The 11,075-nt window shown below is 40.5% G+C and overlaps 1 protein-coding gene across 1 annotated transcript in view; it reads left to right on the top strand.

The window, feature by feature from the left end:
* Window positions 1-975: 975 nt before the first annotated feature.
* The window catches only part of kcnq1.1 (potassium voltage-gated channel, KQT-like subfamily, member 1.1), a 44,827-nt gene continuing 34,727 nt past the window's right edge, over window positions 976-11,075 (top strand). Inside the window, exons 1-2 of the mRNA XM_026161486.1 lie at window positions 976-1,569; window positions 8,653-8,743. Of these exons, the coding sequence (XP_026017271.1) occupies window positions 1,214-1,569; window positions 8,653-8,743 (447 nt within the window). The 5' untranslated portion in view covers window positions 976-1,213. The remainder of the gene's footprint in view (window positions 1,570-8,652; window positions 8,744-11,075) is intronic.

The following is an 11,075-nucleotide window of genomic DNA, read 5'->3' as shown; positions in this document are numbered from 1 at the left end:
GGTCACAGAGCTAACTCAAAGAGACAGACAACCATTTGCATTCACACTAACACCTATGGCCAGTTTAGAGTTTAGGATCACCAACCTAACCCCACTCAGTGCATGTCTTTGGACTATGGAAAGAAGGCAGAGAGAACCCACGTAAATATGGCGGAGAACATGCGAACTCCGGCCAGATGGTGGATTCAAACCCAGGAACTTCTTGCTGTGAGGCAACAGTGCTAACCTGCCCTAGCTTCCTACCCTCAACCCCAACTGGTCACAAATCACTGCCCCTCCCCTCCCCTGGTTTTTCTGGAAGTTCTCTTATGTCAAAAGGGAATTTTTCCTTCCCAGTGTCACCAAGTGCATGCTCACAGATGATTCTATGATTGCTGGGGTTTTCTTAGTATTATTGTAGGGTATTTACCTTACAATATAAAGTGCCTTGAAGCGACTGTTGAATTGAACGAAATATAAACAACAACTTTAGTTGCTGTCTAATAATTTAATATCGATATGAAAAGACCTTTGAATGAAACGGGTTCCTTTTAATTTATATCGTGTGGTCACCCTTTTGTTTACACATTTGTTCAGTCTCTGCTACTTAAAGTGATTTATTATGCAGAAGTGAAACTCCATTAACATGTAAACTTAAGGTGCGAGGTGTCCTGATGTGCTTTGTTAAGAAGTTCTGGCCCAGCTGGACACGCGCGCATAAATGAACAGTGGCAGTTTCATTAACGTCGTTATAAAGCCAACTCTACTTTTAATAGAAATGCGTGTCACTGTTTTGCAGAGATGGTTTAATCCAAAGCTCGTCGCGCGACTGTGATGGAGTTCGCCAGGTTCAGATTGTTTTAAGCAGTTCTGCATTACAGTAAATAGTCTGAACAGCTGGCGGCTCGCAGCGCACCGCCTGGCGACAGCTCTCCAAGCTGATAAGTGCCCTGAAAGTAGCAAGGGAGGGGGGGGGGGTTCCATTGAAGGCTGGGACTCGCCATATCCTCGACAACCCGGAGAGCTGTAAAGTTAAATTAAAGAAACCCCGCTGGTGATCTGGAGCATTAATAACTTAGTTTATGTTACAGTTTTATGTGCCTTGGTGCGATCGGGCGCGCAACAGAAGGTGAGCGCACATGGGCGAACATTTGTCCGTTTGAGTCAGTGACCGAAAAAAATAACTGTGAAAAAAAAAGTTAAGCCAGCGACAGAAGACTAACGGGAGGCTATAATGTCTAATTCTTCCGACCCTCGTCAGGAGAACACACGGAGGGGTTCTGGTTTGGCACGTGGAAAAAGACCACCGGATCTGGAGCTGTCAGAAATTACTTTTAGTGAGCCCGAAACACCTGTGGGCAACAACACGTTTTGTGAAAGGGACAAAATGCCAGAGGACGGGTGTACCCCCAACGATATACCTCCCGTTCACCTCCACCCTTATTTTTCTCATCCCCGGATGTCTGTGCGGATGTCGGTGTACAGCACCGGGGTTCGTCCAGTCCTCACCCGAACCTACATCCAAGGGCGCGTGTATAATTTTCTGGAAAGGCCGTCTGGCTGGAAATGCTTCGTGTATCACTTCACAGTGTGAGTGTTTTTATTTTCCTAATCACCCAGATCCACTGGGTATTCAAGGGCATAATTGCAACTCTAAGATCCTAATTAAACAGGGAGTTAATTGCTCATGTAGAGCCTTGGAAGTCCTCACTACAAAGAACTGTTAATCCTATGAATTTTATAAAGATGCTACACAGATATCGCAGCACAACCGGAGGTCCCTTTAGGAACATTATATGGATATTTTAGTCTTACCGTGGCAGATTTTTAAAAAATGCATGTAATTCATCACAGACAAGAGAGTCTTGGACAAAACAAGACTTCACAGGAGGAGTATAGGAATATTATACAGATCTTTCATTTGGGAGACTATTTTCCTCAGCACCAGTGGGCATTTAATTTTGCAGAACAGTTTGTGTGCAGCAAAGAGGTGTTTTGTATTCAGCAAGCCTCTGACAAGAGAACTTTAAAAACCAATTCAGCCCAGCAGGAAATGTTTCAGTGTTTTCCCTTCCTGACAGCATGATCGGTATGAAGGACTACCTTTTATAAAAACATAAAAGTGGGGTTTATCAAGTGTGGCTCAGGTTATATGGGATAAAGTACCACTGTCATGAAAATTAGAAAACTGATACTTTGTCTTTCTTGGCAAATGAAATGTTGTTACTGAGGATAAATACTGTACACCACTGATATCATGCTATCTTTGTGTTTCTTTCGTTATTTTTCTAAGTGTAACCCATGTCCAGTAAACTCACAGTCTGATATATCCAAGATGGAGATTTCAGGCCCAGGTTTAGGAATGTGGGATATGATCTCCGAGCACAACCCCACCGTGTGCTGTCTGTCCCCACTTGCTGGCACTGATAGCAGGCAGCTAAACTTGGCAGCATGTGTGCTTTAGAGGAGGTAGTGGCCCTGTCTGGCAGTGCCACCCGGTGACCCTGTGGTGTCGGAGGTGATGCAGGGGAACTCGGCCTGTCAGAGCGGCTTACTCTCAGTGGCTCAAAGGGAGCAAAGGCAAACACAGTGCAACTCAAACATGTTAAAACATTACTGAGAATGAGTTGACACTGTAAAGTTAGTACTGTACAATTATAGGAAAATCTTGCAATGGTGTCTCAAGAAGGCAAAATCACAGGGGTTTGATGAGATTAGGTTACATGTGCAGGTGATCATTTTGGAAAACTGGGTTACGAGGTTTCCGCTCTCCTGACATTTTTTTTTCAAATTGAGAAATTCTTATTTGTTGGGTTTTTTTGTTGTTGTTGTCTGGGTTTTCTTTTTGCATGTAAAAGAAAAGATGTAAAAGTAAATGCAGGGCATCATAATACTCTGGGGATCACTGCGAGAGTCACACTGTACTTTGTATTCTGAAATTTGTACTAAATATAGTGATGTGCAAGCAGAATAATCACTTTCACCTTTCTAACTGTGTCCCTGTTAGCAGTGTACATGGTCAAAGGTAAACAAAGGAGAAACTGCCACGATTGGGAGATGGAGGGAGTCTTTTTTTCAGGACATAAAGGCAATTCGATGGCACCCTTTAATGGCAAAAATATTCTTAGTGCCGCACATACAGATTCAGCTTTTTGAAAAATGGAGTACATTTGAAGATATTCAAAACGATTAGATTAGATCATTAGGTTTAATATGGTGGCGTATTGTTGTGCATTTAAGACAGAGCTTTATTGCTACTATGAGAGCAGCAGGTACTTGCTGTAAGTATAGTGTGTAACCATGCAGCAGGTTTTTAGTGTCAGCTTAGTACCTTGTTTTGCAAATGTTTGAGTGGGAGAAAGGCAGTTAGGAACAAGTACCGCCTTATCACTGACCCAGAACTCAAACACCAGAGTGACCCAAAGCCTTATCAGAAGCGCGTGTGTGTGTGTGTGCGCGTGCACGCAGGTGAATGCATATGTAAGTCAGTTTAGTGATATAGCATGCTTTAAGGGTCTGAGGAATGTTTCATTATGTTTAAAAAGAAAGGGCCCATGCATTTCCTTTGAAATGATCATAAAATATACTTAGCTATTGGAAAGAAAGCCTCGCTCCACATATTGCTTTTCTTGTAGCACCACATTTAAAACGAGTCTTGAGTCCCACAGTAAACTCAGCATTGTGTTATGAAGCCATTCCACATGCTGGTGATGGATCAATCAACTGGGAAATGAAGAGAAAAATCAAATGAAAAGTGTTTGTTTTTTCAGACTAACTAGCAGAGGATGTTCAGTCAAAGACAACTTTAATAAGAAGATTTAATAAGAAGAGACATCAAGTTATTCTTTTCAATTAAGCAACTTTTTTTCCCTCCAGTTTAGATGGAGCTAAGATCTAAGTTACCCAGTGAAGCACATACACAAGACTACTCATCATCTAGGAGCTGGTATCTCTGAACTATTAACCCTAACCCGATATCGGCCAAAGTTTTGGCTGAGTTTTCTTTATAGTTTTCTTTTTCTTTTGATTGATTTATCTCTGTTTTATTGCGGGGGGTTTCATGGTACGTGACAGCTGAATGAAAGAGCTAGTTATATGGTCAGCAGCATTGCTACTCTTATCCTTTCCCCCACTTTGTCTCTACACTCGCTGCACAACAGACTGCAAGTGAATGTGTCCATCAATAATAGATAGGAGCAAAGCTTTGAGCTTTTGTTTAGAGTTCAGTGGTGCCTATGTAGCTTAGCCGATGTATTATTTTGTCCGTTGCTACACCAAGCCCACGGGTGCCAGACAGCAACACAGAGCCTGTATTATCTATAGGCCTGGAGGTCAAGGAAGTGAAATATGATGGTGCAGTTATAGTGGAGAGGGACTGACAAGTTAGATAGTCTCCGATGAATATAAAGAAAGCAGAAGTGTATGCTCAGCATACCGAGTGTGTATGTTTACAGGGATTTCAAACGCTCTGAAATAATTTAAGCGGCGCTTCACTGACAAATTACAACCATTAGCATAACAGAGTGTATGGTTTGGAAAGTTTGATGTTCAGCTGTGTTTCTTTTGATCTTCTCTTTAACTGCCTCTGTCACAGATTAGCATAAAGTCTGACAAATTACACTATGTTCTTACCGGTGAACATTTTGACCTTTTTTGTGTAATGTGGCTCGCTCTTCCTCGATGTATTTACTTCCATTTTTACAGGCAGCAGTCTGAAGATGTCGTTTTGAAGAGTCAGCTTACTGTGCTGCATTATCTACTTGTTCGGTCCTTTCAGACAAGACAAGCTGCTTTAGCTGTGTTATGCACCAGCCCTGAGCAGGTTTCTCCTCAGTCTTTTATCTGTGTTGATGTGTGGCGTGCACATTCATGCCTGTGTGTGCGTGTGTGTCTGTGTCTGTGTTTAAGCTAAACACAGACACACACAGGGGGTTATTTCGATTCCTGGCCAGTCTTCAATGAACTGAAGCTGTAGCGTGTGGCGATAAGGGTTTTCGTGGTGCAAACACTGACTGGAAACTGTAACTCTCCACATGTAAAGTTTCCATACAGGAGTGTTTTCACATTGGAACAAGACAATGAATATTTAGGGCTGTGGTGGCTTTGGAGGTGATGGGGTGAGTTCATGTAGCTTCAGGTTTCACTCGCCACTAAAGCTGCAGTGTCCCTGATATGAGTCTGGATTGTACTTAGTGCCAACTTTGGCACCTAAAGTAGATTAGACTAATAAAATTGGGTTTTTTTTCTTTTCCTTTTCTTTCTTTTTTTGTTGGTCGTTTTATTTTACATTTTTCAATCATCTAAGCATTTTACAGCTCCAGCTGTCACCATATTTGTGTACAGTTAAATTAGTTACAGCTGTCATTCTTATATAGCCGGGAGTATAGAAACAACTGAGGTGTTGTTTTTCTCGCACATACGTACACACACATACACAGTGTCTATGTGTGCACTGCAGTGATACAACAGATGGACTCTCTGCAGTAAATGTAGTTAGCATTGTAATTTCCAAACTCTACAGCATTATAGCTGCTGAAGGTTCTCTATGTCGAAGAGCAGCAACTCATTTAGAAGAAGACTCACTTATTCACAGATGTTGTCACCGAGGTCAGCGTTGGTAACATTATACAGTGATATTTCCTTAGTAAACAAGAGAAATTTCAGTGGGGTCCTGCAATTAATCCTGGAACTTGGAGCTATGTGAAGGTTAATCAGCTGAAAGTAACGTCATCCAAATAACCTGATAATGTTATCTCTCTAAATGTCACAGGACTAGCTGCATGTTTGCAGGTTGTCTCGGTTTTGGTTTAATTTGTAGATTAGGTAGCTCATATGTCACTTTCATCCAAGTGGTAACTTCAAACAGCATTACTCTTAGCCCTCCTCCGAAAGAAAGAAACACTTACTACATTTGCAGTTTGCCTTAAATAAATAATTAAATTAAACTTTTTCTTTTTATCTTTGAAAGATTTTTATTTCACCTGTTTAGTTATATAAAAAGTAAATTTTTTAAGTGATGTTGTTTGTATTCATGTTGCTTTCCGTGTGAAAAACGGGTAATTATTCACTATAATTCTGTAGCTGTTTGGTTAAGTAACATACACATATCCACTTGTAAATCTGCTTTTCCCAAAAGAAACAAAAATCACACATAATCTGGTGTTCTTTAACATGTGTACAATGTAGATATGTTAAAGATATGTGCAAAGCTTTTTTGTTTTATTGGGGTTTTTTGATCAGTGAGCCACTTAACACTGACCTATGATTCATTCAGGTATAACCTAACTCACTGGATCAAGCAGTTTTGAGTTTACACACACGTTAGCAGACAGCCCATTTTAAAATGTATCTTTAGGCACTCTCTTACTTGCAGCCTGTCACAAAAGCACATATAATTCTTTCCTTGAATCTAAAATAAATAAATAAATAAATAAAATGCCAAGAACAGCACAGTTTGACAGGCATAAAATAGCATTTTTGTACCAACAGGGTGATTCCCAAAGAGCTATTGGCCAAAATCTTGGCACATCTCAGCATTGTGTACAGAGTGTCCTTCAAAAAATCAAAGGAAACTGGACAAGTGGAGGACAAAAGAAGAGGCAGCCCTCAAAGAAACCATCTGCAACAGATGAACATTATAAGAAAGTCGTGTACTTGGAAAAATTGAGAAAAAAAAAATCTAGCAATGACCTGACACAAGACCTGAGAGATGTATCTGGCCCTTCATTTGATCCAGCTACTGTTTACTGAAGCCTCATCAGAAATAGTCTCATTGGAAAAGCAGCTGTCAAGAAGCTATTCTTAAAGAAAGAAAACAGGGAGAAAAGGCTGAGGTACACGAAAACTGGACTGAAAATCAGTGGCAATAGGGCTTAAGGAGGGATGAACACTATCAGTCATGGATAGGCTTCCTCAGAGCCCAGAGCTAAACAATACTTGAAGCAGTGTTGGGTTGTCTTGAGAGAGAATGGAACAAAAGGCACCCAACGTCCAAAGAATAGCTTTGAATGTCCTTCAAGAAGCCTGGAGAGGTATTCCTGAACACTAAGAAATTGCAAAAAAAACTTGCTTAAGAGAGTTCAGGCTGTGTTTAAGATTAAAGGTAATCATAACTCTGTTGACTTCCAGGCTTGTTAGAATTGTACAAACTCTGTTTTTCCCATGTATGTTTGCAGAGACACAGCAATACATTTGTGTCTGAGTTAGTCGTCAAAGTTTTCTTCTGTCTGACGGCAGGCAAAAACACTGACATTGAAACAAGAATCCATTCAGAAGTTTTGCCCTTTATCAGCAACATTCCATTCCCAAGGTAACGGAAATGAAAAGCCAATCATTTTAACCTTGGCCCTCCTGGCAACTTTTCGGCGAAGTATCGCATGACAGTTCTGTTAAGCTGCCAAAGTGCGAGTACACTGCTCGGTAACACGGCCGTGGCATCACTGGTGACATCATAATGAAGTGAAAGAGGACAGTAAAATACTATCTTAACTGTGGTGTCATATGGGATCAGAGATATGACTAGAAACTGTGTTTAACTCTGGTTCTCAGCAATGCACCCTGTGATTTAAAAGTAGATCATATGTGATGAGCAGCTGTTGAATTATTGGCTAAAGAATTGCAATGCTTAACACTAGCATTACTTGAGCTCTGTAAGCTGAGGTTACTGCAGTACTGCAATGATAAAAATTTAAAACACGAACGTCTGTCTTGTTGGACTGAAGCACATGTGAGAAGGTTATGGGTTTGAAAATGGTTTATCACTTATATTACAGTTAGTCCTGCTTTTCCACCTTCCTTTAATGTCGTCAAATTAAACAAAACCTTTCCCTTTGACTTTTATGAACAGCAGAGGGAAAAAATCAATAAAATTGATGTTATGTTACAAGGTACTGTGTAGACTTTTTAAATAAAGTCTGCTCTTTTCTTTCAAATAACAAAAACATTGTTAGAATTTAATCTCAAGGTCACATGGGTAGTAGGTTTTTGGTTTAGTGTCACAGCAGTTTAAAGCTTTATATCAACAATATATATTACTCAAGTAGTATGAGGAGTTTCAGACATCTCATTGTTTCTGCATTTGAAATGCTTGTGACCTTGAGAGGGATAAGGAGAATGTTAAAGAGCAATTTCATGTTTGTTGATACTGCTTGTGGGTTGTGTGCAAACCAGTGTTCCTATTATTTGACAAGTTTATCATGTGCTTTGCATTCATATGGTTGAGTTCAAAAGGTTCCTACTATTTCCTCCAGAGGGCTGTCTTTGAATGTTTTCTCAGATTCAATCAAATACTTTTCATGGTAAAAATACAACATAATGCCATGCTGTCTGGAACCTTCTTTTTTTTTGTAAGGTTGTTCAGAAGCTTAAACCCAAAGCAGACACCAAAGCTGACTGAATTTTTGCAGCTTAAATCAAAGTGTGAACTGCTGACATAAATATGAGGTGAGGTATTGAAAAATGGAGTGAGGATTTTGCAGTTACATGTCTTGACTGACAATTTATGCAAACTTTTGACTTAGGGAAAATAAAACTGATTGATAGTGAATATCCATTTGGCTAGTAGTATGCAATTGGATGTTATAAAAAATTATGGTGCTATGTATGAACTGTATTGTAAAACTTCATAAAACCTTTTAATCAAGATTAATGTATGTTCTCTTTCATTCTCTGCAGATTTCTGATAGTTTTGGCCTGTTTGATCCTCAGTGTTCTCTCTACCATTCAGCAGTACCAGGCCCTGGCGCATACAACACTCTTCTGGGTGGTGAGTGTTCAATTTTAAAATTAAGAAAAGGAACAACTGAGATTTTCTTAAAGAACATTGGTTTGTGCCTGGTTTGTTGTTATTTGGGCTTTTTCTTGTGTATAGAGCTTTACATAGCGTGGACAACAAATTTTACAATAGCTTTAATATTTCATCCAGAAGGTACCCCTGTCCGATGCTGGAACCGCCTCAACTGTTTAGACAAACAGTGGCTTTACTCTGAGCTCCTCCAAAATGACCAAGCGTCTCACCCTATCTCCAAGCAATGGTCAAGACATCCGATTCTTGTATCTCAGATATTATTTTTTTGGTCATAGCTCACAGCTTATGCCCATAGGCAAGGATAGGAATGTTACCAAGTAGATGAGTTAAAGTATCTCTGTGTAGACTGTGTAGACATTAACATCTTTAAATATACCTTGTCATTATATAAAATTTTAGTGATACTGACAAGAAATTTTCATAATTACGTGACATTTTTTTATATTGTGTCTGTTTATGTAAAAGCAAAAAAGGTCCTTTAGTAGCCATTGTGATTATGACAATAGAGACAGACTGAGTCAGATACTGTATTCTGCAGGTGATTAGTTGTTTGCTGTTCTTTTCCCTTTTATCAGTTAATGTTTATTTCATCTAACCATGGCCATTCCATGACCTTAGCTTAGAGTGAGGCCTATAAATAATGCAGCATTCTCATGCTGTAATCTCCTCTGAAGTGCTGAAGGCTCAGTTACCACCTTTTAATACATAATCAAACCAACCAGGACACAGTGACTGAAGATACCACGGGGGAAGAAAGAATTAATACTATGGATTCCAAAAAAAGATCTGTTTGCACATAATCATAAAGAAGGTGTTTGCTAGATGCTCAGTGACCCAGCGAGTTCTAGAGGGACTACTCTCTCTAGAGGTACCAAAGTTTATGACATAAAAACAATCTGATTTTGTTCCTGATGGTCTGCTGTAAGCTTCAAGTAGGCATACAAGGAATAAAAAAGGAGTCACTGTGGAACAGGAGGTCCTGCTACCGTACCTCATGTTGTGCTATAATAACCACACACATCCACAGGTACAGTCACGGCCACAATTCACATTTCATTTGACAACAGAAATGAGTCATGGGGCTCATAAGCAGGGGGCTACGAAACAGGTTTGCAATTATTTTATGAATATATTGTTTGCTGTATTGAATTCACTGACAGTTTCCAAGGTCCTCGTGTCAAATCTGCTGTGCCGTATGACCAGACAAACTACCAAATACACGTCACAACAACACTTTCAAGCAATTACTGACAGTATCGGGATCTTCATGCTTGATGGTTGCAGTGATCCACGAAAGGTAGCAATGTGCGAGTACAAGATAAGGAAAAGAAGACAGTTCTAAAAAAATGTATGGATATATTTTTTAAGGTTGTAGACTTACTTGTTAGGCTGTAAAGATATGCAGGGTGCGTTTGCCAAGAAATGCTGAATCTAAACTGGTTTTGTGTATTTTTAATTATCCTGATCAGCAGTCTGTGACCCACTTGTTTCTGAAAGACGGAAGAAGTGTGACCGAGGTTTAAAAGAATACAAATCAAAAGCAAGATTCACCTCTTTTTCTCACAGCCTGTCCTCCCTTTTGAGTCTCCTCATCCGATCTTTTATATGACTTCTATCATCTGCTCGGCACCTTTGTTTTGTCTCTTTGTGTTGGCCTACGTAACACAAACAAGCCCAATTGGGATGCAGAAGGCTTCTGTTCTTTGCTAAACAGCTGTCTTTAAATCAGTTTTTAAAAATGATGATGGTGCAATTAACAGTAAATGGTAAATGGCCTGTATTTATATAGCGCTTTACTAGTCCCTAAGGACCCCAAAGCGCTTTACATATCCAGTCATCCACCCATTCACGCACACATTCACACACTGGTGATGGCAAGCTACATTGTAGCCACAGCCACCCTGGGGCGCACTGACAGAGGCGAGGCTGCCGGACACTGGCGCCACCGGGCCCTCTGACCACCACCAGTAGGCAACGGGTGAGGTGGACGACCGAGACTGTCCAAGCCGGGGCTCGAACCGGCAACCTTCCGATTACAAGGCGAACTCCCAACTCTTGAGCCACGATCGCCCTCAGTGACCGAGTTACGATGTATATTTTGATTTTGTCTGTGCGATGTGATACGTGGATAAAGCACTGTCTAAATGTCAGTGTCACGGTTCAGCTGGTCGCTGATCAGCTGTTTCGCTCTCCCTCTAGTTCTCTTTCTCTCTCTCTCTCTCTCTCTCTCTCTCTCTCTCTCGCCAGGGCGGAACTCATTATGGGTTCACACCCTTGGCCTCCGGCGGAG

Source organism: Astatotilapia calliptera, chromosome 1 (genome assembly GCF_900246225.1).
Source record: "Astatotilapia calliptera chromosome 1, fAstCal1.2, whole genome shotgun sequence".
Taxonomy (NCBI): domain Eukaryota; kingdom Metazoa; phylum Chordata; class Actinopteri; order Cichliformes; family Cichlidae; genus Astatotilapia; species Astatotilapia calliptera.
Note: the sequence above shows the minus strand (reverse complement) of the source record. Positions and strands in the feature narration are given on the sequence as shown.